The sequence below is a fragment of the Brienomyrus brachyistius genome, chromosome 19 (genome assembly GCF_023856365.1).
Source record: "Brienomyrus brachyistius isolate T26 chromosome 19, BBRACH_0.4, whole genome shotgun sequence".
Lineage (NCBI taxonomy): Eukaryota > Metazoa > Chordata > Actinopteri > Osteoglossiformes > Mormyridae > Brienomyrus > Brienomyrus brachyistius.
Genome location: NC_064551.1, coordinates 10,971,122 through 10,999,121, shown reverse-complemented (window position 1 = coordinate 10,999,121; position 28,000 = coordinate 10,971,122). Strand labels below are relative to the sequence as shown.

Below are 28,000 nucleotides of genomic sequence, written 5' to 3'. Positions count from 1 at the left end.
GGCAGAGCTGCTCTCCATTCAGGAAGAACTGATGAGGCATCAGCAACGCGCAGTTCCTTTGCAGTCTTGAAAAAAGGGGGGGTAACATTAGTTCGTGGTTGAGATACGCAGACATTTCCTCCTCGGGACTGACTGCAAACCACCCAGCACCGGCTCAGGTAGGACAATGGGCTTTTTCGGTTTAATATCTTTTTATTATTGTTATTATTATTATTATTAATAAATACTGCGACAAAATAAATACATTTTGCTACCTTAACCTATAGATTAATGCAACATTAATGATAAGAGGTTTTAAAAGGTTATTTTTTCAGGGTCACGGACGGAGAATTGCCATGCAATACAGTTAATTTTACAATGTTTTATCGTAGTTTATACGAAATTTTGTCAATTTTTTACGAGTTCAGTTTGTTGAATCGGACCGGCAGGCTTCTTTGCAATCATGACGCGTCAGTAGAAGCGGCTCTCGGATCGCATGGCCGTAATGCGGCGTGGGCGGATTCTGCTTTTCAGAACCCTGGACAGCGACCCATCGACGATCGCCGTTTGCGCAGTGAGAAAAAAAGATTAAAAAAAAAAACAACCTTTGTTTTGATGTTTACAGTTGCTTGTTGTAAAACATTGGGATTCGCGTTTAGATATGCTGCCGTTTTACGCGTGGCTTTGGGATTTAGTTGAGCATTTGGGATTTTGCGCAGGGACAGCTATTCTCCTCCGAGATTAAATCAGGTTGTGGCATTAGATTCCTGCCATCGTCCGCCTCTTATGTCGGGATTAAACCACTATGCACGGACACTTGATGCAGCCTTAATTGCGATATACGACGAAATGCAAAAGCGACGCTGCAGTAGAAGGAGCGATTTCAGATGAAGGCGAACTTAGACAGGAAGCGATATGCGGGGTCTGCGATGATACGTGCGATATGCAAACTGCGACACAGCGCAGCGGCGATAAGAGGACGCTAAGGTTTAGGCGGAGTGTCTAATTTAATAAATGTGCATTCATTGTGTGCGTCGGGGTTTATGTGGTAATCCAGCAGATGCGTCAATATAACCCCATCCTTGACGCGTTTTGGCATGAGATCACCGGTAATTGCATCTTTCATGCCCGGTAAATGATGGGTGGGGGTTGTTTGGGAGGGGTCCGGTGGGTTATTGTACCTGCAGAGTAAATCAATATGGTGTCAGACCGTTTTAATGGGCTTAGTTCTTTGAAGATGGTATGCTGCATGCTGCATTGTTATGAAATATCGGAGCATTTAAAGCAATCTGGTAAAACTATGAACGAATATCTTGGGGTTGTTGGTGATTTTTGTGTATAACACGAATTTTTGTGCTAATCGATTTGTATTTTTTTTCATTGTCGTCAGTGGAATCGAATCAGTGGCGTTCGTTAAAATTTGAATGAAAAGCAAGGGGGAGACACACGGGAAGACTAACAATGCGGACCTTTGATCGGGGGGTTTGTGTGTATCAGCAGGTATTTTGGCTGCGACAGAAGCCTGATATTTAGGTCACGAGCTCATTGTTCATTAAGTCTCCGAAACTGATACACAAGTAACAGATTAAAAATCATTTAAACAATACATCTGCATTGTGGCATGTAATTTAGCATTTTTGAAAGCTGACTTTCTTATACATTTCAGTTTGAATGCCTATCTCATAGTTTACCATGATATAGGTTTACTAAACTATCAGATTAGTTAATACCAATAAACACAGATTCCTAATTCCTAACCCAGCCGTGAAACCCCATGTATGCGTAATTGCTCCTGTGATTGCGAGCCTCCAAGGGAAACCCCCGGATACTGCCTGCTGGCTCTGAGTGGGAGAGGCGGGCAGGGTCTTGGCAGTCTCTTCTGCGAGCTTAATGCAGCTCAGATTGCTTCAGTACAGATGATCATTAGTAGGATTTACACCATGATTGCTGCCACGCATGTTACCGGTATCCCAGGCAAAGCACGCTGTTCTCTAGGGGTGTCTTTCCCCGATTCAATTTCTGAACCATGTTGGAGAAGTCAGGAGCCATTTCGGGAGGCAGGAGGCTAGCGAGACGTCCTCATTACCTTATCAGTTCTCTTCTTTAGATTAAGTGGTACGCAGTGCTGTGATCAATGCTGTATGGAATAGACTTTAATAAAGGGGTTATAGTGCTTCTGCCTTCTCTCCAGTGCCCCCTATAGCTGAGGCGATGTATTGAAAAAAGAAATTTCAGTTTTGTGAAGGCATATCGACATGTTTTGTGTGTCATAGGTAATGTTATTAAGCCCTTTTTATAATGCTTCTTTGACTTACAAAAATTCAGAATATTTTAAAATATAAACATAAGAATGTAGTTTGATTCTTCTTCCTATGGCTTTACTAAATAGTGGATCTTTAGTAAATGTGAAGTAACACAAGAAAAACATTCTTTCAGCCTGCCTGGATATATGCATTTTCTCCAGATATCCTGTTTGCTGAGGTATCTAAATTACAATGCACTGGATTTAGCACGTTGAGTTCTCTATTAAGAAAGAAATGGTGAAATTACAATCACGATTAGCTGTTACGTTACATAACTAGTTACTAACTTAGGATTTATCAGCAGTAATGGCATATTGCGTTTCAATGAAGCTGGTGAAGTACATGATTATCTTTTGTGTTACCAACTGGAATGCTGTACGTTTGGCAGGCAGTGTTGCCATAAAACCGGATATCAAATGAAATGCTTTAAATGACTAACCTGCCCTTTCAGGAAATGTAGGGTTTTCACTCCTGTTTCAGGACTAGGAATCGTGGTGGTTTCTAGGGATTCTCTATCATAGAAATACGCACCTCCGTCGCTTCTCTGCATCTTGCATTTAAACCAGGTGAAATGCAGCTGCACTGCAGCTGGGGGCTGATCTGCAGAGGGAACGGGCACGGCAGATACATCCGCTACAGGCCTGCCTCAAAATGGCTGCTCATTCCGAGTTAATCATCATTAAGAAGCAGTCTCCCACTGTGACAGAGCGCTCCATAAATTTTGTGCGCTCAGGTCACTACTTTAGCATTTGAAAAAGTGCACAGATCCTCCCAGTTCTAACCGTGAAGGGCATATCACAGGGCAGTTCCATCTGACTTATCGCCATCTTGTCACTGAGCCTAGTTACACAACATAGGGGATTTATTTATTTTTATTATGATCATTCTAATAACAGAGAATGTTTCTGTGACACTAAATCACCAACTGAAGGTTCGTCGTTTGCTCATATTTGAAGATTAATAATCGTATAAGAAGATTGTCTAACTCACGTTGAGTAGGCTCGTCACTACGTGTAGCACGTCCATCTGAATTACCACACAGAGCCAGTTTAATTTGAGTATATGTTTGTCTTGTTCAGCTTCATTACCAAGTGCTCCCTGAAATCCTGTTGTCCGGAGTTACAGAGTGATTACTACGACACCACAGGAGGTAACGCTTTCGCACATTGCCAGGAGGACAGACCATAGCCCCGTTTTCATGATGGCCTCTTAAGGGATTTCTTTGCTTTGTTTGTTTGCTTTACTAACACATTTTCCTGGATTAAGAATGAGCCCCCAAGCAGATACCCCAGTACAGCAAAATGATGGATTCGTGTAGATTAATCCACAAGATCTGACACAACGCTGATAAAAATTGCAAGTTAATTAAATTAGTCACTTTGTTCATACAAGAGGAATAATTTGGTCATACAATATTTATTTAAATATTTAATAGTAATTTAATATTTAATAATATATTAACATGAATATTTCAAGCAACTCAAAAGAGCTTTCTGGCTGGATTATTTTTTATAGTTTGGTATATTCAAAAATATCCTCATGGATGTACAAGGTATTGATTATGGAATATAATTAGCTATCCTCTGGATAGATAATAGTCTTCTGACCATCGCAAATGTTAATGATGCTTTGAGAATGAAGAGAACTTTTACATGTAGCAGTCATGGTATTTTTGGAAGCATTTCGCTTCTAGACTGTCAAACACATACTTTTCTCTAGCTTGAGGTCATATCGGCTGCCTGACATCCCGGGTTCCTTTCAGTTCATGGGAATGACAGCAGTTCTACCCCGTAGAGAATCAAGCTTGTGACCAAGTAAGCCGTCTAACCCATTCAGTCAGAATGCTAATGAAAGCGCTGGTGACAGAATCCCCTGCAGAACTGCACACAATGGCACCTGTGTCTGTCTCGATGCATCAACTGTAAAGTCAAACCGGCTATTTACTATGGTCCGTTCTCAGAATATAATGACAAAGACTTTAGGCCATTAACATAATTATTTTAAGGCGACACATTACACAGAACTGGTCATTGACAAGTCCTTCCAGAATAAAGATTGACCTAATCTAAGTAATTGTGTACAAAACAGATCTTCTTATATTCCTCTGCTAACCTTTACTAGTAAGTTCTCATTATTTGGGTAGAAGACATTAACTCAAAAATAAATGTGGTCGAAATGTTGACGGACATTAAAACCTACATATTTTGGGGTAACAGAAACCTCCACTAGGTCTTACTAAATGAAACTTTGGGATACTCGTGGTGCAAAGTGTTTTTATTTTAATAACAGTGTTGGTGAATTCTGTCTGAATCCACGATGATGCAGAGGAGGTAAGTTTGTAACAAAGCAGGCTCTGGTCACAAGGTTAGGTAGACTAACCAAGCAGAAAGTATAAGTTTCATTCATTTGTTTGCTAAATGATTATAGAATTAATTTCAACAAGAACAAATCTGGACAAACGAATCAGTGTGAGACCATATATGGTTCATTTGAAAACATTCAACAGTCAAGTTCCTGAGCAGATAAATTGTTTCCTTTCATTTAGAAAAAAAAATCTCTCAAGACTGGCCTTATAATAAAATTTTATAAAGAATACCAGCTATTTTTGGTTGGCCCACAATAATCAGACATTTTTTTCTCTGGTATTTGTGCTTCTTTTTGCATCTTTTATTAAACAAGCGAATAATTCCTGTACTGTAAGAGGTCGGTTAAATCAGGAGTGGTTCGTAATACCATCATTGTTACATTGAAATGTATGTTCTAGCAGTGAAAATTTGGTAAATGCACCCGATTGCTATGTGACTGTAACACAATGAGAGTGTCGAACATCTTATTTCTGCTGCATTAATGTTCCCTCCAGTTGTTTGTACAGCTCCTTTTACCAGTAAGTGCTGAGTTCTCATGCATTTGCTCTTACCTCATGCTGAATTATTTAGTGATACACTACAGCTGTCATTAACTGAGAGAGGGGATCACTTTCATACTTCTTCTCTATTCAGAAATGAGGCGCTAATATAAAACGTATATTAACAAAAAAATGCATGTATACCAGTAATTTATGAATAAAAAGTTTTGTTTTATTGTACTGTATTACATTTTAATTCCCAAGCAGATGCCCAACTAAATAACTACAGGAACTTTGCTAGTTAAGATTAAGATTAAAATGGGTTTTATTTATCTCTGGGTGGGTCATACACACCCTACACATACACTACACTAGAGATTTTGGACCCCGTGAATGCATATAATTTTTGGGCCCTCATCTCAGACCAATCTAATTATGTTCCTAATGCTTTAGGGCCCCTGTTATTCAGTCCTGACCCCCTTTGTGGTCTGCATGGTCACACATACAAACAATTGGATATTTTTCCTGTAGCAGCTCTGCTCAGAGGTTTTAGATAAGGGCAGCCTGTGGTTTTGTGTAGAAGTGAAAGGGCCCCGTTTTAAAATGAGGCTCCGGCTCAGCTTTATGTCCAGTTGCTGCCATTAAATAAAAAGTTATTCATGATGTAGCATAAGAAGGTGCCGCTGCAGGTTACGGGACGCTGCTGCGTGGCTCACATGCCGTACTCTATGGTCGTCGGCACAAGGTCCTGGAGGAGTGGGGGTTGAATGGGGAGGGGGTGCAGTTGGAGGTGCTTGTGTTTAACGATCCCGTCAGTGAAGTGACTCCACTGGTGCATGTGAGAACTGCAGGGGCTGGGTGTCGGCCCACAGGTCCCGCCCCTCTGCTGCCCTCCCCTAACCAGGGGCACGGGGCGAGCGGGGAGGCCAGATAGCGCAAAATGGTGAATCGATGTCTGGGAAGAGCGGCATGCTGCAAGGATCAGTGGACGACCAAGGTCTTTCTCCAGTGTCACAACACGCCAGTCAGGTGTCGCTTATAGTCAAAAGAAGATCCGCCAGACATTAGGAGTACTGCATTTATTACGGTTTATGTATATTTTCACTCCTAATGTGTCATTTCTGGTTTGCTTCAGTAACTTTAAGTAGGCGCAGCCGAGTAAAGGTGGGATATAAGATTGAAAACAGGATGTAATGAGCCATTTGGGACTAAACCTTCAAGGATGTCTAGCTACAGAGTTGTATCAGGGTGACTGATTTATTGTACTTGGACAGTGCCAGAGGTTTCAGAAAGAAGCCTGAGAGCACAAGCAGGCCGCCACTGAGACCGAGGGAGGGAAGTCATCTGCAGGCAGGCCGCCACTGAGACCGAGGGAGGGAAGTCATCTGCAGGCGGGCCGCCACTGAGACCGAGGGAGGGAAGTCATCTGCAGGCCGGCCGCCACTGAGACCGAGGGAGGGTAGTCATCTGCAGGCCGGCCGCCACTGAGACCGAGGGAAGGAAGTCATCTGCAGGCGGGCCGCCACTGAGACCGAGGGAGGGAAGTCATCTGCAGGCGGGTCTCCACTGAGACTGAGGGAGGGAAGTCATCTGCAGGCAGGCCGCCACTGAGAACGAGGGAGGGAAGTCATCTGCAGGCGGGCCGCCAATGAGACCGAGGGAGGGAAGTCATCTGCAGGCGGGCCACCACTGAGACCGAGGGAGGGAAGTCATCTGCAGGCGGGCCGCCACTGAGACCGAGGGAGGGAAGTCATCTGCAGGCGGGCCGCCACTGAGACCGAGGGAGGGAAGTCATCTGCAGGCGGGCCGCCACTGAGACCAAGAGAGGGAAGTAATCTGCAGGCAGGCCGCCCTGAGAGGATGAGCCCTGATCACAGGGGGAAGTGCTTAAAGTGGCTGTGAAACGTCCTTTGATTCCTGATGTCAGAAATGTGGATAGATAAACCTGGAAACGCCAGATGCTGGGTCTTAAACACTAAGTAGGAATCATCTGTGGCTTCAACACCATAATTCCCTAGTGGTGGTAGGGCAACGTTTTAGGTTGATTTTTAGACTACATAGACAATTTAACGCAACGAAAACAACTTCTAAGATTTCTTCATTGAAAATAAATTATCTAAAAGGCCCATATGTTAAATGCTTCTTTAAATAAACAAACAAGCATATAAATGGATGCATATTGAAGAAAATATGCATAAAGTGTATAAGAAATCTGCCTTTTAGGCCTTATATGATATGCACATGTGAAGTATTGAATGATAAAACAAAAGAGCTGTTATGTAACAGAACATACGTTGGCTGTTCAACACAGACATATTAGTTAACAATCCATCCCCCTAGTATGCTAAGGATGACTTTCTGTCCAGATATAGTCATTGTGATTGTAACACTCTGCGACTCCGAACAAGCAGTTGGAGGATGCTTCAATAAACTTTAACAGTGCTTTTGAGGCAGTGTTTAATTATAGCTACTGTGCATGTCCAGTTTTTAGGTCAGTGAATGAATAACACTGCAGTGCTGAATAAGAATGTTTGAAAAACCATCTTTTCTTTGGCAAGGGCGAATATCTTTTCTTGGAGAATCCTGCTTTATACCATCGATTTGAACACGCTGTTTGCAGAATATCCCGTACGTAGTTTCAACAACGAAGCAAGAAATGAATGGGGTACACGCAATAATTAATGCAATAATGTCTGTGGAACCAAGCAAACCTTTATAACACATGCGGGCAGTCAGGCACTCCTCAGAAATACATATAATGCTGGGTGTCAGCAGAAGGTGGCAAGGTGTGACAACGGCCTTCGTGTTTATCATGTCTCACATGAAGACATGCTGCCAGGATCAGTGGGCGACCTTCATGTCGGGAGACATGAAATTTTATATTTTCATAGTTTGCTTGTAAGCCTCTTGCAATGTGATCTGAATTGGCAGCAACCCCCCGCCCAAGTTTTCCATCTTATTATTAGCGGTATAAATACTTTGCGGTATAAATACTTTGCGGTATAAATACTTTGCGGTATACATACTTTGGCTTGGCTCAGTAGGTAAGGAATGACCAGAGGGTCATAGAAGATAGATTTAGTGGTGAAAACGTCAGATTTAATGAAATTCAGGGGATGGAATTTGGGCAGGGTGGTGGCCAAGAGTCTGTTACATGGTGCCAGAGTTCACAAACATGCTCATACAGGTGGGACACTTCGGGCAGAGTTCAGGCATGGGTGGAGGCATGGGTGGAGGCATGGCTCGTTGACAGGCTTATTGGGCGCGAGTGAACATGTGACCCACAAGAGCCAAAAATAGACTAGCGGCATCTGCTGAAGCCAAATCGGTGCTTGTGGTGACAGCCGACAGAGGGGTGAGAGCCGAAAGCCAGGCACATATGTTCACGGTGTACCTACAGAGAATGTAAAATGACAGGCACGGGATCGCTTGGTAGCACAGCATGAGGTTGGCGGCTAATGCTACATGTGTCAACAAGCATTTGCCAGACAGAAATGTCAAGCGGGGGGGTTTTGCCCATGATTCCATGAATAGGACTGGAAGGAATTCTGGGTAATTCTGGTACATTGCCTCCTTCACATTGTACATGTGTCATGTTAAATTGACTATTTGAGGTATTTTTCTGGCAACCAAGTCAGTACTATGTTTTAGTTCACTCATCGCAAAAAAATGCATTTATCATTGCAGTTGTAACTATACAATACCATGTCCACTTAGTGAAAGGATTAATTTACTTGGAACATTGCAGTGTTGATTCCCTCCTTTGTCTTTTTGGATTAAAATGACGGGCTGTTTTCTCAGCTGTGTTTTGGCACTGGGTAAGAGTAACCGTGTTGGGTAATTGGCCATGTGTAACTGGCACTGAGTGCCTGTCCCTTATATTATGCATTACAGATGCATTTGTTTGTCCTACGTCCTCGTGGAACTAAGGCGGCATTAACAGAATGACTCATTGGCGAGACGCCTTTCGTAAAATGGCATTAATAAAAACAAAGAAGCTCCGTTCCAGAGAGTCATCCAAGACAAGACATTATTCTGTGTTTTCAGCACCCTTTCAGGGAACCTCGCCATGCCTCGTCAAACCTCCCGGGACTGTAGATATTACAGCCACAGCTCATTTTGTGAGCGACAATCCGTTTATGCAAGAAGGGCTTTTGAGGAAGGAGCCATACCGATATTGGAGATATCAATTTTGCATGTGTCCTATGAGGTTATTGTGGAAGAGCAAATTGCAGGCGGTCTATCATCCTGGTGTTTTCATAACGCCTGTGTTAGCCCTTCTCTTGAGCTCTATCCATTTAGCTTTACGTCATGCTGCCGTGCTCCCATAAGAGCTTCACACTCCCCAGGTCACCTTGCTCCGGTCTTCCTTCTCATCGAATAGAGCTAACAATTTCCTCTCGGCTTTACCCCAGAGTTTCACCAAGTCTTTGGTAGTTAAAACAATGAGAGGTTTGGGATTTGAAGTCTCATATCACTATTTTGTATTAGTCCCAGAAATTACTATCATTCTTTATTTCTCTGGAGTTATAGCAAACCCTGCCACATCTTTGTTTATGGTTTCATTTTCAGTTTTTGTTTTGACTGGAGCGTTTAAACGTTTATCTTTTTGTGTGTGCTGTACTGGACTTACAGTATATCATGTGGCCTTGGAGTATTGTGGTGGGCAGGACAAAGAGTCACATGTTTATGTAATGGGCTTGATTAAAGGATGGAAAAAAACACCATTTGTGGTAGAACGGTTAGAATATTATTCCACCAAAAAGGAAAATACATCCAGATATATTATACAGATTAGGTAGAGAGCAGTCAAATAACTACAGAATGAAGAAGGCTGCAGGGGCCTTTGGTCCCAGAGGTGAGAGCTTCAGGTGGATGATGCAACCTGCGACCTGCTGCAGCTCTGACCAGCGTGTGGAATATCCATTAGATGCGGGAGGCAGTTTATTTCCCTACTTTACAGACCTCCCTTCCCACAAAAAAGAAAGAGCTTGATACCTCTTAAGTGGCTCATAAAAGATTTAGCATTACTTTTTTGGGTTTCCATCACTGACATTGAAGGCATTGTTGTAAGGATTTGTGCTCATAGGTGAAATAAGGCAGCAAAGTGTAACATTCTGGGCATGTTGCTAAAAGACTCCTTTGTCAGGTGAATACCTGAGCATTCTGGGAATTTTTGGGATTTTTTCATGGACCTTTCCTTCACATTTCTATGTTTTACTGGTTCAAGGTATTATAGATGTACTGAGTAGAATGGACCAGAACTCAATTCATAATGACCTTGCCCTTCATGCAGTCCATGCACTGGATACCAAAACCTCTTTGCTGATGGTTCTCTTGCTCGGGGATTGTTCGCCAGTCCTCCCTCCTCCATGCATTAGAGCAAGTAAAGGACAGCCAGTGACCTCTGGGATTTTATGCAACACATGATCAGTCACTCGAGGAGAGAGACAAATAAAAAATATCGACACCAAATCTTTTAAAGCCTTTATTTGTGCTAACAATGCCCTAGCCTTTCAGAGTAAGTGAGCATTGAGAAGGTTGGTTTTCCTTTTTACCCAGGGATGATGGATTTGTAATATTTACAACCCACTCACCAATGTACTTTGCTGTATCCTTAGGACAGACAAGTGAGAGGATATGCATTTTATTGTTACACTGACACATCCTCCTATTTTCCTACATGGTGCTATCGCTGTTACCGGCGATCGTTTGTTCTTCCTTGCTTGATGTCGTTCCAAGCCAAAGCAGATTCCCTGACACGGTGCAGCTGACCTACTTAGGATCCATAGCGCAGAGTGGCTGCCTGCTCTGGTTAATCTGCTTGTGTGGCTGCCAGAGGCTAAAGGCGCTGCATAAAAGGTGGAATAATCGCCTGTCACGCTTGCGCCATGTAACACGAAGCAGGGTGGCTCATTCTTCGCTGTGCCGGTCCTGCACGTCGTCGCCGGCAGAGGTCAGAGCAGCCACCCCCCCCCCCCCCCCCCGCCTCCCTGGAGCCAGTTTTACCTGCTCTTGAAAACAGATGAGTTGCAGCCACCAAATCCCGCTGGGGGCAGGGGCCCTAACGGCCGGTTCTTGCTCTCACTGTTTACCCCGGACAAGCCTGAGCTTCTGTGTGCAGGCTTTTCATGAAAATCAGTTGAGCGAATAATTATAGATCGGATATTTACCATTTGCATAGGAGAACAAGCAACTCGTACATTGTCACTTAGATGTGCACATTATCTCTGCCCTTGACATGCCCAGATAATCACACACACAATATTTTTTGGGTTGCTGATTGTTGTCCACATTGGGTTGGGCCATAGTAAATGGAAAGCATTTCTGTTCAATGCTTAAGACTGTTCAATGCCGGAGACATAAGCGTGGCACATATGGGAAATCCCTCCCCGGTGATTGGACATGCTCCTCCAGAATGAAGCAATTCCATTGGCGAGAGCTGAAAATTCATCTGTACAGCAGAAGGGTTACGTTACAGTTTAATCATTGACTGCATTGTGGGTCTTATCACAGTAATTACCCTTAGACCTCCTTTATATTTGGCTGTATTTCTCAAAATGCGTCCCCCTTGATTATTCTGTGATGACGTCGTTTCTGGACACTGACCTTGAGCACCGTGTTCTCTTTCCAGTCTTCCCAGTGCCCCCTGGTAGACCCTGCGATCGCCTGCTGGTGAAGAGCACGCATAAGCACACCCAGCAGCTATGGCGGACGAAGCGGACATGCGCAATGAGCTGTCGGACATGCAGCAGCGTGCCGACCAGCTGGCCGACGAGGTGAGAGGCCGCCGGGCTGCGAACCGAATGCGTCAGGGGGAGCTGGGAAGATGGGTTCCCTGTGCCCACCTCGGACCACTCCGAAACAATCTAAGCTCAAGCTGAAATGATACAAAACATCCCCAATCTGACAAACGGTTACAAGGTGATATAAAACATTAATGTATGATGTAAATGCTTATTATAAATATTACTATATAGCATAAATACATACTCAGAATAAAGCAAAACCATTGGCATTTTTACTAGGGTGTCATGTTGTAGAGCCCCTGGGATAGGTTCCAGGCAGCTCCCCCCACCCCCCCGCTCAACCCCAAGGACACTATACTGCATAAAATATGACAAAATGTAGCAAATAAAGAAACATAGAATCTATTTGACCTTTGAGAACAACAGACTGTGCTCCAGTGTATGAGGGCGGGATGGGGCTCCAGACTGTGCCCTCTGGGGTGGGCGGGGCTTCCTGCGTTGCAGCAGAAGACGCCCTCTTCATTGTTCCCCAGGTTGCCAGGAGTTGGCGGCATAAGCGGCTCGTTCTGCGGTCACTGCGCAGCTCGGGCTGTGCATTTGGTGTCAGGGGGAGGGCGGGGGCCGCGAGCGATGCCTGTGCTTACGTAACGCTGCAGCATTTCGCTGGCTACGCCGCCCAGCCCGAGAGAAAGCACGCATGGAGTCGCCCCCGTCGAAAGGCTGATTCACCGCTCCGCAAGAGCAGCATCTGAAAGTCAGGCTTGAGTGAAAAGCCAGTCGCTGGTGTAGACATTTCACACAGCAGTGCTGGGCTTTCATACACGTATAAAAAACACACATAAAATACATTCATTAGTTTTAACTGACTGTGTTAGATGATCCATTCCAGTTACTATGGTAGCGTTTAAAGAAGACCAGATTATGGATTGTATAACCTCTAAGGAAAGATAATCGAGTGTCAGTTGCAGAGGTTGTCATGCCTGAATGATCTTTCCCCAGTTTTGGAGCTTCATATCTGTCCTTAAGCCAGCTAGGGCTAATCTCCAGGAACAGAAGCTGTTACTGTCACTTAAGGTGATGTCAGTCGCTTGGACAGATTCGCAAGCTTCTGCGCAAAAGCTTCTTAACGTTAATGTTTTCCTCAGCTTTCAGGGACCAACACATTTTCAAATGCTAATTTATTAGGAGGATGAAAAATAGTAAACAGTAATAAGGTAAGAGGTATTATTTTTCGTTAAATTAGCTACAATGCCCTTTTTGGCTAAATGTTTTTTACATTTAAATCCCAATGAATCAACTAAATCAAACTAAATCCCAGTTTAATTTTTATCACATACAGTATTTCCTACTATAACCCAGTTATCTAAATTATTATACTTTTGTGTATCAGTCAGTGTTTCCATTTGAGTGGAACTTTATTATTTCTTACAATGTAAATCAAGCCCGAGAACTTTTTCCAAATCAACTGATAAAAATGACTCACCATACAAACATGCTGCGGATGGAAAAACAGCACTTCCTGGAAACCAGTTCGCAAGGTGGCTGGCCGTTCAACCACCTGTGTGACGAAGCATGCTGAGAAAGCAGCCATGTATCGCAGGAAAGTCTACATTTTAAAAAACGTGTTATTTTTTAATAAGCAAGGAGGACATATCACACGTTCATGCAGGAGAATATGCTTCGTTTGACTCATGAAAGATTCATAGCTGGCTCACGCAATCCAGGGGTGCTCATCGGTGTTAGGGGGGGGGGGGCTGCATACGGGCGGGGGGCTGGCAGGAGGATCTGGCAGTATATCTGTCGTCCCTGAAACCCGCAGAGGCCCGGTCTTATTGGCTGCAGAGGGGTCTGCAGTTCTACACCCACTGCAGTCCACTGATGCTGCCACTCTGCGTGCGTGTTCCGCGACCCCACGCACACCCGGTACCACCACAGCATGGGTGCGGAGCACAGCCCTCCAGCCGGAGTCAGCACATGCTAGTTTCTGAAATGCTAACTGATTGTGGCACATTGCCAGTATGTCTCAAACACAATGCTGCTTCCTACGGGAGTGGAGGGTCACAATCTGCAGAGATACTGTATGAAGTCGCAGAGAACGCATGCAAATACTGATTTCATTACTTGTAACAGTTTGGGAATGGATGCAAAAAGAAAATAAAAGATTCATCTTCCCTGAACCATAATTATAGAACATCCCCTTCTGTGTAGAATTACCCATAAAAATTGAAGTTTTTATTATTAGAATAGTCATTGAATCAGTGGTTAAATTAATTAATTCTAGAAGCAGATTGATCTAATTTGAGTAATGCAAAATCCTATCATTGGATTATAACAGTGGGATAATAGTAATACCTTTCCGCTAATGAAAGCACCATCAAATTTTAAATTTTAAATCTAAAAGTGCATGTATAACATAGTATTCAAGTTTATGCATAACTTTTGCTACGGTATGTGACTCTAAAGCATGGACTGAAAAAAAAGACAATTTTATTGATATATTTCTAATACGTAATCCATAAAAAATTTTGGATTATTTTTATTTTTTCTCAAATTATGTGCAGTACTGTCAAGACAAACTCTTGCCGCCCAAACATACCGCGAGAAGTGAATCAGCATTCCGTTCTTTACGTGAGTCCTAAGTTAGGTGAACCGGACAGTGTTCGGTCCATTTTCCCTGCGACCGAGCAGCAGTGTTGAGGTGACAGGTGGGGATTCTTACTGAAGGCATCTGCTGGTTCTTGGTGCAGAACTCTGCTCGGCACCTGCTTGCGGCATAGGGGGCATACGAGTCTGAAATGTTTCTCTTCTCTCATCTTCCCTCTTCAGTCCCTGGAGAGCACTCGCCGGATGCTGCAGCTGGTGGAAGAGGTAAGAAACAAGCCTGGAAAGCGAGACTATGCGGCTGCTGAAGCCCTCCGGGGGTGTCACATAAGGCATAGATGTCTGTGTCTCAAGCATGAATATCTAGCACACCTTTCCTGCTCATACACTGTCAGAGAAAAGGATACAACCCTGGTACAGTTTTGTTCCCCAAGGTACAAAAAACATTTGTGTACCCCCAGTGGTACAAAAAAGCTTCTCGGAGTCCATTTCTGGACCCTTGAGGGTGCAGCCCCAGCGACAAATAATTGTACCCATCAAGGTGTAGATTGGTACTTTTTTTATAACAGTGCACGAGAACTCAGCTACTAACACTATACTGCAAACCCTCATTTTCCGACTTGCACAGAATGCACATTTTACTCTTGACTTTCTAGAAGGTGCTGCTAGTATTTGCCACCTGGTCCACTTTCCGCGTTGCCTATGGCAACATCAGGCCGGACAGCAGTGACAGAATACAGAGCCTGCTAGCTTCTCACGGACACAAGCATTGCTCTTGACTTGCTGGTTCACAGTCAGTCATCATGAAAGGAGGGGATATTGTTAGACCGAGGTGTTTAGAAGAGCACTGAGCTCTGTACCTGTTACTGTGTAGCTGGACTCGGCATGCAGTGCTGATGCTTCACACAGCCACAGATTGGCGTTCCTGATGGAAGATCAGGCAGAATTTATGCACGTAAATACTGTATAGCTTGATGTTAATTTCCATGCCAGTTCTTGACATTACCATGCTTTGCATTTTCAGATGGGACATGGATTTGACATACGTAGTTTAATAACATCGGGCAGAGACGGACATTTCAGGTACAGAAAGCAAAAATCCAGACCAATATTTCGTTTCAAGCAACCAGTTGTGTACTCTGTGACTGTGACTCTTTATACTCAACTGGTTGGTTGAAACAAAACCCTGGTTTGGATTTTTTCTTTCTGGACCTGAATTCCACCTCTGACCTCAGGGCGTACCTCAGTATATCATACAGGGACATAAAGATCAGCATTGCTTGCGAACAGCCAATGTCTCCAGCCAACTCCTAAGCAGATTAAGAACAAGAAGCTGAATACACCGAGGTTATATGTATTATCTAATCAGTGGGGGCAGCATGGTGGTGCAGTGGTTAGCACTGTTGCCTCACACCTCTGGGACCCGGGTTCGAGTCTCCGCCTGGGTCACATGTGTTGTTCCCTGCCTCGTGCCCATTGCTTCTGGGATAGGCTCCGGGCGACCCAGTAGAAAACCCAGGCTTGGAAAATGGATGGATGGATATAATCAGAGTATTCATCTACAGAGATGGACATTATCTTATTTATAGCATAGATGGATGAGAACATGGAAGCCTGGTCACATGGTATATCAAATTCGATATGAACACTGACTAATAGAAACATATCATGTAGACCAATTGAATATAACTAATAAATATGAGTAAAGGGTAACAGTGCTCATTAGTGTTGAGTGAACCTTGTTTTATAAGAACAGGTTTAAACTAAATTATTTTTGTATGTTAGGAAAGGGGGAGGGAAGCATGGCTTCACAGTGAAGAGCCTCCATAGTGAGTGTGGGCAGTTTGGGAAACAGCAACCATCAGCCTTTCTCACATAGTCAGGGCAGGAACCATACAGGAAATCAAGCAGAGGGATAGGCTGGAGCCAGGCCACTTTGGGGGGGGGGGGGGCTTCACAGTGTGCAGGCTATCGCCTTTATAATGACTCCCCTAAGACGCATCTTCAAATCTCAGCTGGAAGGACACTGCGTTTGTCATACATGCACCTTGAAATTTCCAGAATACCACCTAATAGGCCTTTTCTAAATGAAGAAAGAGCAGACTCAGCAGACCACAGCGCATCATGCAAAGGAAACAAAATATTTTAGTTATGAAAAACGTAACGCTTTACATAAGGGGGCACAGATGATGCAGTAGTACACTCTTACTAACTGTTCTTTAAACTGAAACTAAGTGTTAGTTACATACTAATACATACCATGTTCGTTCATCATTAATCAGTCATAATGGTCCATGTATTTCAAACATTTACTATATTTGTTTGTGACTTGTAATTGAGCATCAACTGAGTTGCTAAGTTACTTGTGCCCTCTCAAGTAAAGTGTTACCAAAAAAATAACAAAAATCATTCTGGAGTTAAGCTTCATTGCTCGATCTCCAAGACATTTTTCCCAGTTTTCTTCTATAAGAGGGTGGGTCTGCACTAGGTGGGTTGAATTTCCATTATAGCATTTCCTGAATTCTTTTTCATTATACGGTAAATATGACTAAGCCAGAAATACATGATTTCATTGTAGCTGCGATAAAACTCACTTCATTTACGTGAGGTGCGCAGTGCTGAAGCAGTCAGGTCAATTAAAATCTTAGACACACAGTTGTGCAAGAAATATATTACCTACTTCTCATAAATATGGACTTAAAATACCTACCTGGCTAGCGAGGTGTGCGTCTCCCTTCATTACTGTGTCCGTGCGGTGGCCCACCCATAGTGTTTCCCCCGCACCGAACAGAAGCTCCTCGTATTTACCCACCGCATGCTCGTGAAGTCGCGATGTAGCTCAGCGCTCCGCTAATGAGCACCGGCACATTCCGGCTGTGTTCCCACCTTGCCGTGGACACAGATTTGGTAGACGGACGGACACAGACCGAGAAACCAGCGTGCTGCTTATTCCAGTTGCGTGTAACAACCTTGAAGCAAATCATAAGTCACGCAGTGCATCAGGCCGTATTTCAGGCTGTGCTGTCGCGTATGTCATGTGCCCTCGTTATTTTATTATTTAGAGGGAGGTGCAGCTGTATTACACCATGCATTTCTTATAGTCGCAAGTCTGGAAAACTGTGTTTATAAATAGCGAAGTTGTATCTGTGTTTATCAAAGCAGACGGCTTCCGGCACGGATTTATACGATCGCTTACACACTTTACTCAACAGCAGGGAAATTTATCTCCATCGGGGATTAACACAAAATAACAAGTACTCTGCACTATAATGTCTTTTATTGTTTTGTAATGTTCCTAGGACACTGTTGTATGGCGGAGTGCGATGCTGTGTGCCGTGCGTAATCCTTAACCTGTCTCTGTACTTCGTTACCTGCGTGTTTGCTGATCTCATTTCTCTCCTTTCGTTACTCTCCCTGTCGCTGCGCACCTTTCTTTGCTGTGATTCTCCGGGGACAGAGTAAAGATGCTGGTATCAGGACTTTGGTTATGCTGGATGAGCAAGGAGGTACGTGTGGATGCCGGCGACGCGCTGAGTCCTCTGTCAGTAATTGCACTGCAACCTCATCCTGTATATTTAAAAGACTTACCAAAAACAATCATATCTGTACATGGGGAGAAATCATACAGACAGTAGGACAACAACGAGGTTTCAGGAATTGACACCTTTGCATAATGATATGGGATGACTTTCTTCTCGATAACCCCTTAAGGAAGCGAAAAAAAACACATGAAAAACTGATAGTAAAATCCTTCCAAATTTTGTATAATATATATATATGTATATATATGTATATATATATATATATATATATATATATATATATATATATTTGAGAATCTTACAAGACTAATTTTCTGTGTAGAATATTTTTGTGTAGAAAAATATGAAAAATTGATATATATCGTCATTTCCATGTACTTAAATCAGTGTGTGAAGCACATAAACCGATTAAATTCGATATATTTTGAAGCACACGATTTGGAGCAGGAAGGGTTTCATTTGTAAATAATGCTTTGATGTTGACGATTAAATGCTATAAGGCTTCTTCTGCCACAGGTGCTACATTCAACCATGACAAATGCCTTTGTTAAGAAATGTTATTGTGTGACTGAGTGACATGCACCCAGTTTTTGCTAAAAGGTATCCATGTTCTGCACAATGAGGAGGTTGATCAGTTTTGCTTGTTCATTCCTGTACGTTACCTGCAGGGAGTCAGTTCAGGGCCACGTGTCGAAGGTGAAACTTAAACGATCAGTTCTGCTGGTAAAGACAAAACTCACTTTCTTCCCCAAGCTCCATATGAATCCCCCATTGTCTTACCCCTGTCTGGACGTTGTCCTAAAAGGCACGGGAACCCCCTCCCTCACCCCCCCAGCAAGTCCAGCCCAAACTGAAATGGCAGCAGGCAAGATTCTCTGTGAGATTTAACTCCCTTTGTTAATCTGGTGAACAGTCACAGACGACCCACGGCCCACGCAAGGTATAACTGTCCATATGCTGTCTGGACCACAGAGGTTACAGTCCCATTAAGGGACTGCAGGAGTGATTCAGCTAAATTCTGCTGTCCAAATGCCACTTTAGATGCTCCAAAGCAGCAGGGCTGTGTCCATGTGATCTTCATTCTGCAGCGTCTAATACCCTAAACAGACACATCCCAAGATCAGAACGAGACTGAATCGAATACATCAGCACCATGTGCACCTTACTAAATTGTAACATCAGTACTTGTCATATATGACTGTATCTGGGTGCTCATATTTTTCCATGACTGTAGAGGCCCCTCCCCATATGGATCTTTTGCTTCAAGTTCTGGAATGTTCAATTAACATAGAACTAGAATGGAGTGTAGACTGCAGCTTCACGCCGGACTTCTCCATGCCTGCTGTCCCGGGGGCTTAGCAGCCCTTCCCTGGAATCACGGGGATTACGGGGATGTCAGCTGCATCTCTCTGTTTCAGTGCCAGTCTAAATCTGTCCCATAGCTGGGGACTTGCAGTAGGGCCAAGATGTTTCCAGACACTACATTTCATTAGATACAACAAAGGAACATCCATCCATTTTACAAGCCGCTTATCCTTCTGGGTCGCGGGGAGTCCGGAGCCTATCCCGGAAGCAATGGGCACGAGGCAGGGAACAACCCAGGATGGAGAACCATTCGCACACACACGCATTCCTACAGGCAATTCAGCAAGTTCAGTCAGCCTCAACATTTCTTTGGACTGTGGGGGGAAACTGGAGTACCCCACGACGACATGGGGAGAACATGCAAACTCCGCACACATGTGACCCAGGCGGAGACTCGAACCCGGGTCCCAGAGGTGTTAGGCTACAGTGCTAACCACTGCAGCACCATGCCACCCCGTACAGGAACATGTTTTACTTGACATACTTTTGTACATTAATTATACTAATTGGCTGATAATAATTTATTTCGATGAAACAGGACCAAAATGCTTAAACAACAACCCCATAAGGGCCAGTTAATGAGGAGCACAGTTACAAGAAAAACCCGTAGCGCACTTTCCCAGCAGCAGCTGGGCGCAGGAATACTGCTGTAAAGCAGGAGGTTGTCCTCAGTATAAAGCTGACTGACAGGCCGGAGACAGTGCAGCGTGAAACTGCAGAACCCTGAAGGTACCAGGGAAGTGGCGGAATGAGAGTCCGGATCCAGGGTACTTACCCCCAGTGCAGAGGGACGGCTTCTTTCCTCAACTTCCTGCTCCTTCTGTTTCTCTGCATCTCAAAGTCATATTTATCTTCTGAAGGACAGCATCTCCACGTAATTGAGTGGTGCATCGCTGTGCTGCAGGGATCTTATAAGTGCACACTACATCACTGAGTTTCAGCTTCCAGTCCTCAACCTCACCCCCCTCCCCCCCACCTTCACATCTTTTACAACCATAAATCAGGAGCCCTCAAAGCTTCCATTAATCGACTAGAATGGTAGAATTCCCAGAGCCCCATCCCCCCCACTGATGAAACCCATGTAACAAACAGAAGCACTAGTGGATTCACGAAGATTCACGGCTGACGGTCGATCACGGCCACGGTCCCCACAAGGCCTCACCCTCACTGTGCATGTCTTGAATTCTCTTTCTTTCATTTTTGAAGCATCCTTACAATGCCATGACATCAAGGCTAACACATTTATTTTTCTTATTATTCTTATTATTAACCGATGGATGGTTTATTTTTTTTTACTTATTTTGTTACTGCCATATAGTGAGGCTCTGCTTTCCCGACTCCATACCTGCACATCGGCCTTCTTTAGTGCATTCTAGTTGTCCTGCCTAGTGCTCATTAACTGTGTTTTCTGGGATAGAACCAGTAAGATTCATTCCACTGCTGTCATCCCTTTGTCCTGACCAGAACAACTCGATCGTGTTGAAGATGGCATGAACCATATCAATCAAGACATGAAGGAGGCCGAGAAAAATTTAAAAGATTTAGGGAAATGCTGTGGCCTTTTCGTATGTCCTTGTAACAAGTAGGTACTGACCAAGTGCCAGAGGCCTTTGCTTATGTGGTCGCGTCCAAACCTTTATTTTCTTTCTGTCACAGTGAATGTCTGAAGTTTTTTTGTCTTCTCTTCTTTGTCTTCTCTTTTCTCCTTTCTTTCTTTTTTTCTTTCTTTCTCACGTGCATCGTTCTGTGGGGGATTGAATGCTTGTGTTTAATCAGAGCAACTGGAGCGCATCGAGGAAGGAATGGACCAAATCAATAAGGACATGAAGGAAGCAGAAAAGAATTTGACCAATCTAGGAAATTTTTGTGGTCTCTGTTCCTGTCCGTGTAACAAGTAGGTGCTGCCTGCCTGCCTGCCTGTCTCCTTGCCTGCCACAGAGATAGCGGTCGTAGTCATACTGGGAGGTCGTAGCAAAGGACACCTTAGCCCCCTACCCTGTTCTGCCTCATCCTTCCCTCTCTTTCCTCGAGTTGGGTCGACCCTCTACATCAGCTTTTCCCAATCCGGTCCTCGGGGACCCACAGTGTTTTTGCTCCCTCTGATCTCCCTGCCAGACACCCCACATTTTTGCTTCCTACCAGGAGTAGGGAGGGAGCAAAAACGTGGACTGTCTGTGGATCCCCAAGGACCGGATCAGGAAACACTATGTTCTTGGGGGTGGGGGTTGAGGCATGTCCAGCATGAGGCATGAGAATCCCTTAGCTACGGCTGTAGGTTTTAGCACGGCCCCGAGGGGAAGTACGCGTCTGAATGAGGCATGCTGCAGTGTGACCATCAACGTGGTGTTCCTGCCCCCTCACTTGATCCGGCTCTGCCAGGTCAGTGCTCACAGCCTTATGCTTTATTGTCTGTTTTGAATACAAAGTTTAAAGAATAAAATGCAAGCATCACCTGCATGATGTAAAAATCACTGAAGCAGGATGATGCCGGGCTGGTGTTTGTGTCTGGGGAATACCTTAAAAGGTCCACTCTTTGGCACTTCCTGTTAAGAGTACCCATCTGAACTATGTGCACTGCCCTTATGCTGGCTCGTACCAGCTGGGGGGGGCCGGGACACCGGGATCACATGGCACAGGGCGCCTTGGGGAGCTCCAGTGCATCTAGCATGGCCGACCAAGCACATGCCCCGTCTCGCAGCCACTGCACCTGGGCGGACAGCTCTGGTCCACCTGACTGGGCCGGGCCGCAGGCCCATCCTAATTACAGAACCTGCCCATGTTTCCATGCCATTCAACATGTGTGCAGATTTGATTCAGTCAAACATAGAGTTTTGCCCGTATCGTCAAGGTCAATGTGCTCTTATTGCAGCAGTTATTTTTGGTCATTAGATCATTACTCTCCTGAAACACTATTGAGTGTTATTTCATATCCCTACTCGTTCCAGACAGTTAATCTGTTTCTGTTATAGCTTGAGGTAAAAAGGACATATTATATTACAAAGACATATCTCCACATCTCTCCATTTAGCCTTTCTTGGTTTTAATTATACCTTTGATTCTAGGTATTTAGGTAATTATTCTATCCTTAAATCATAATCAAGGATGATTATAATTTAAAAATACAATGTTTTACTTTTTTCCAAAAATATACAAAAAAAACCTCACACCCACACAACTGTTTTTCATTTATAATAACTGTACTTTGGTTGGTTTGCAGATTGAGATCTGTTAGCTAAACTAAGTCCCCAAAACAATATGGTTGACCTTGACTGTACCTCATATTAATACCAGCCAAATTTAGAATGTGACATTTCAGCTTGTGGGAAGATTTCATTTTTGCATAAACACAACCACACATATTGCAGGTGACAATCACCTGATAATTAAATAACGATCAAAATCATGAATGTTTGCGAATCTGCTTAACAGTAGACATCAAAAATAAATGGAATACGATAGCAATCTTTTGTTCCTATTTTTCCATTCAAAAACAAAAAACATAATTTACTAAGATTACTTTGTGGAATGTGGCATACATGAGCTCTGATGATCTTGATAAAGAAGTGGTCAGTCTGCTGTATGCCAGGTTGCATGTACCTCACTGACATTATGTGTTAGACTGATAGATGTGCCCTTGAATGCAATGCATGCTATCGGATACGACAACGATGTGGATGATGAAGGTGATATTCTAAGATGACAATGATGTAAAGGCTGAATACTTCTCATTTTCCCCACACATATCCCCAGGGTAAACAATTTAACGGACAATATGATGCAACCTCCTCGTGCTTCTGATATTTATTTATTTGTTAGGTGATTTAATATGTAATCCAAAGGTTAGCTATCTCATGCCAAAATGGCAGGATAGGAGTTAGTGAACAGCTAGCTATCCAGGTCAACTCCAACGAAAGTCTTTTACTTCATACAAGTATTCCTGATTCATCTTCCCTGTTAGTCCGGTTATCTTAAACTCTAGTTCACTCGGTTATTCATAAATATACCATGAAAATAAAAAGACCTCAGACCGCTTGTCCCCTGTTATTTGAGTTTACTATAGTGCTGTAAGTCTTGCTTTTGAAAAATTAACATTCATCACAGACTAAATAGCAGAAAATCTAAAAGATGGCTGATTTAATTTATCTGATTATCATACTCATTCAAACAGTACTATTGTTATACTACAATTAAATTCCTAGTCGGGAAACAAAGAAACTATATATTTTTAAATCCAACCCTGTTTCATACAACAGCAATCGAGGTTTAGAAGGCGAAGTTTAATAAAACGTGCCTATACTATAAATGTATATCACCTGATATGTTTTCTGCTATACTAAAGAGATATTCTCCCTGCTGTCATATGACTTAGAGGTGCGATACTCTGGAAAAAAATAGAGTAGGAAAGCAAATGACACTCTGTTTCTGAAATTAGACTACAGCAAGGAGGCTTCTCCATTTTTAGGTCAAGCAAGAAGATTCATAATTCATAGTTTAGGATGCTACAGAGAAGAAAAGAGAACAGAGGAGATAAAATGACCCTGTGTTAGCCTGAAGCATCTTCATAACTGCCGCGCAGCTCAATTAGAAAGGAAAACGCAAGCAGGGGGCGCTTGTTACTGTAGCTCAGGCTGAGCACATCCCTTGTTCCCTGTGCTGTGTTTCAGAAAGATATGACTTATGACTGTGGTCTGCTGTTTATGCTTTTTCTGTTCGTTTTAGCTTTTGGAAGCGGCAGTTTCATTGTGTGTTGCCATGGTGCGGATCTTAGCCTAGCTGCTAACTAGCCTTAGCAAGTTCCAAATGAACGAAACATGCATTATGGGTATGAAGCAGGTATGATGACGCTTTAACAAGAGCTCACTAAGAATTCTGACTGAATACAGGTCTACAGCTGAACCCTCAATAAGTGTCATCACCAAGATCAGGTAGTGGGTGAAAGTATCTGCTGGAAGGTTCAGCAGGACAAAGAGATCAGCGCAGAGTCCCCCAGTTAGTACGTCTATAGACATAAACATTTTATTGATTAACGTTTTTCCATAATTTTTTGCCACCAAGATGTTACATGTTGAAGTTAATATCGCCTAGTAGATATCTGCAAAGTGAATCGCTCTTTGAATGTATGTAGGATAGCTGCCATCTTGGCCTCCTGTGGATTAGCAAAAATAGCAGCGTTCCCCTTTCATGCTTCCAAAGACAAATTGCTTACTTTTTGTGCATCCGTGCAACTATGCTCATGTTACATTGCGGTGTTATTTGGGGCATTCTGAAGACCCGCAGATGTTGAAAGCGCTGATGTAATATTACTGTAACATACAGAAGCATCGTTAGCAACATCACTGGCATTGCCATGGTCCGGACTTGGCAGACTTAATCAATCTATGAGCTTGATTACTGCTGTAATACGTTAGAAATGCTTCTTGTACAGAGAGCTGCAGTTCTGATCCTGTTTGTTTTGCTCTCCGTTTTTCGCTAATGTCCTGCAGTGTACCCACTGTGTGACAGTCCCGTCTCTCTGTGTTGTCTGTCTGCCATAGCCTGTCCTCTGTGTTTTTATGTCACAGTCTAATGGAGAGGAAACTTAGTAGACTTGTGATATTAAATACTTCAGTTTACTTAGATCTGCAAGGTCATCTTTGAAGTGGAGGGCTGTGTACTAAACTAGCTTTGAATAAGTTTCTTCTTTGACACAGTTCTTACAAGATAATTAACAAAAAAACATAAAAAGACTATAAATTAGACCTTAGGCCTGTGAGGTCAGGTATAATGAGGTCAGATGCTTATTTTTTTCTTCATCTTCACTCAGACTGAAGGGTGGTGGAGGCAAAGCTTGGGGGAATAACCAGGATGGCGTGGTGGCCAGCCAGCCTGCCCGCGTTGTGGACGAACGGGAACAGATGGCCATCAGCGGAGGCTTCATCCGCAGGTGGGAGGGGTTTGCCTCTGTTGGAATGATCTCTCGTCTTCTGCAGGAACGGCCAAACCGAATAATTAGTTTCGAAGTGTAAATACACTGGCAAGAAAACCTACTTGTGAATTTTTCCTGGAGCAAAGTATCCTGCTGTAAATGTATCTGGGGCCTCTGGGCCCATGTTCGTGACCTAGCTTTATCTCCAGAGACACTGTTACAGCGCGAAGCTACAGCAGAGGATTAACTGAGTCTCCGTTGGACCTCACAGCCGACGCATGTCTGTCCTGTCGTTGGCAGGGTAACGGACGATGCCCGAGAATCAGAGATGGATGAGAACCTGGAGCAGGTGGGAGGAATCATCGGCAACCTGCGCCATATGGCCCTGGACATGGGCAATGAGATCGACACTCAGAACCGGCAGATCGACCGGATCATGGAGAAGGTGCTGACCTCGGGTTGTTGCTGCTCACTTGCAGGGCACCACCTGCTCTGCTCCTGGGACTCTTGGGTTGTGTGGTCAAAGTTTCTTTTTCCCAGAACATGCTAGGATGTCTCAAGCTCCTTTAACTTCTTAGGTCGTCTGTGTGTTCTACATGCGGTTCACTTTCTTAGGAATGATTTGCCTTCAAAATACGTGGAAAACGGCATTTCTCTTTAGACACTGCAGAAATATAGCATAATAGCATAATAGATAGCACTGTAGCCTGACTCCTCTAGGGCTATGGGCACATTTTCAATCCTGGTTCTGTTTCATGGGATTTGGATGTTTTCATTTTTTAAGAGGTTTTCCTCCTATCTTCCAAAGGCAGGCAGTTTAAGTGAATCGATGTTTCTGATTTTTTCGTAATGTATGGTCTGGCATCCAATCCAGGGTGGATTCTTCTGCATCCTGGGATAGGTTCAGCCCGCTGGTAGGAGTTTTCTTACACAAAAATGTTCTGAAGGCATAATGAAGAATGATAACCAATCAGATTGTAGAGGAGGTTAGTCCAGGCTAGTTGGCAGGACCAACCAATCAGATGTCTTGGTCCCGCATCATCTAGTTGCTTAGAGCCATCCACTCTACAGTCTGATTGGTTATCTCTCTGAAACAATCATTTTTCGTTTCGCCCTCAGAACATTATTGTGTGAATAAAACTCCCCAAAGCATTCAGCCCTCCATTGAACAAGCGATTATGGAAAATGAGTGGTATGCATATATCCGGTAGCCATATTCAGTATCCCTTAATACATTCTGTCTTTTCCTTCCCCCCCAGGCTGATTCCAACAAAACCAGGATTGATGAAGCCAACCAGCGGGCCACAAAGATGCTGGGGAGTGGCTAAACTGCAGCGTCGCGCGCTTTTCCCCCCGCGCTGTTCCCCGAGCAGCGTCGATATGCTTTTATCATGGTATTTACCTAATAGGTTTGCACACATGCACATATCAACCCCCCTCCCCCATTGTAAATGTCGTTCTGTGTCGTCTGTCTGCTTTTTAAATGATGGTCCTTGTAAACAATTTCTTTCGCTCCTTCTCTTTCTTTCCAAAGGTTGTATATAGTGCTGATTTGATGGCTCCTGCTCACTTGTGATGTTTTCGTTCTCTCTTTTTATATATATATATATTATAAATATATATATACAGTATACCTTTGCTGGATGACAACTATTGTAGGAATGCTATACAAACTGTTTTTCCTTCTCAGTATTTTAGTATCGTCTTAGTACTACTGTGTCAGTCCATTAAGCTACTGCCATGCTCCCTATTTTGATGTTGTAACGATAAACAAAGACGAGGAAATAAAATATTGAAAATTATCCTAATTGAAAAAGCACCTACAGAACAACAGCCGGCCTCAGTTTCTCTCCTTCATTCACCATTCTGAGTTCATGCTTAGACAATGTGCAACTAGGCGAAACATAGCTGTAATAGACATTGCACTTCCAGTGATGTGATTTGTCCGTTATGCATGACCAATGATAGATAATAGAATCTTATAAATAAAACCCGTTGAAAAAGATGAAAACAGGTCCAACATGGCAGCAGCAAACTGACAGCATGCTTAGATAAAAGAACACAGTCCGGATGAGTCATATCCCTTAAGGTTTGCAATAGTGCCACTATTCCTGTCAATATACATTTACAGACTGTGACCATCATTGTAAAATAATACTCAAATGATCTATGGTGAATAAATATATGAAAAAGACAAGGCTGTAGCACAAAAATCTGTTTTTTAAATGAATGTGCAGTTCATTTAACATGTTGAATAAATGCTAAAAGGCGGGACTGGTTTTCTGCTGTATCATAAGGTCTGAATGCTCTTTATGATGAAAAAAAAATGCAATATAAGTCAAAAGGCGCATATTTCTGAGAGACGACACTTTTTTAAAAGACTGTATCTTGTTAGATTACTCTCCCCATGTGGTTTGTTACTTGGTTAAACGAAAAGAAAAAAAAAAATATCCTGAACAAAAAACTGCTAACTCAAGTTTTCTGTTGCTTCTGTACTGAGAGCTATGCACACCAAAATCGCTGAAATGTTGAGTAGTTAGAATTCAGAAGACGAATACCTACCATAATGGAATGATTACCTAGATTCAACTATGAGATCAATGTCCTTGACGCATGGAATAGTAATTCTCCTTCTGTTTCCTGTCAATTTGTGAAGTGGTTGACATTTTGTAGCTAGTTGAGATGATTAAAGTTAATAAACCTGCTCGGCG

The 28,000-nt window shown here is 43.3% G+C and overlaps 1 protein-coding gene across 2 annotated transcripts; it reads left to right on the top strand.

Moving 5' to 3' along the window:
- On the top strand, window positions 1–27,993 carry snap25a (synaptosome associated protein 25a). 2 transcript variants are annotated; one of them, XM_048986150.1, is made up of 8 exons: window positions 1–158; window positions 11,762–11,906; window positions 14,703–14,744; window positions 17,935–17,983; window positions 21,161–21,278; window positions 25,188–25,307; window positions 25,590–25,734; window positions 26,549–27,993. In XM_048986150.1, exons 2-8 carry the CDS (start codon window positions 11,835–11,837, stop codon window positions 26,615–26,617), a joined length of 615 nt encoding a protein of 204 aa, XP_048842107.1. In that variant the 5' UTR covers window positions 1–158; window positions 11,762–11,834; the 3' UTR covers window positions 26,618–27,993. The 2 variants fall into 2 exon arrangements, with proteins under 2 accessions (XP_048842107.1, XP_048842109.1); XM_048986152.1 differs by lacking the exon at window positions 21,161–21,278 and adding an exon at window positions 20,849–20,966.
- The last annotated feature ends 7 nt before the right edge of the window (window positions 27,994–28,000 follow it).

What these genes read in the sequence shown, in the direction of transcription:
- snap25a (XM_048986150.1), top strand. Translation starts at nt 11,835, where the DNA reads ATGGCGGACGAAGCGGACATGCGCAATGAGCTGTCGGACATGCAGCAG. An exon ending in CCGACCAGCTGGCCGACGAG is followed by an intron (nt 11,907 to 14,702) that starts GTGAGAGGCCGC and finishes TTCCCTCTTCAG; the next exon opens with TCCCTGGAGAGCACTCGCCG. An exon ending in TGTTCCTGTCCGTGTAACAA is followed by an intron (nt 21,279 to 25,187) that starts GTAGGTGCTGCC and finishes ATCTTCACTCAG; the next exon opens with ACTGAAGGGTGGTGGAGGCA.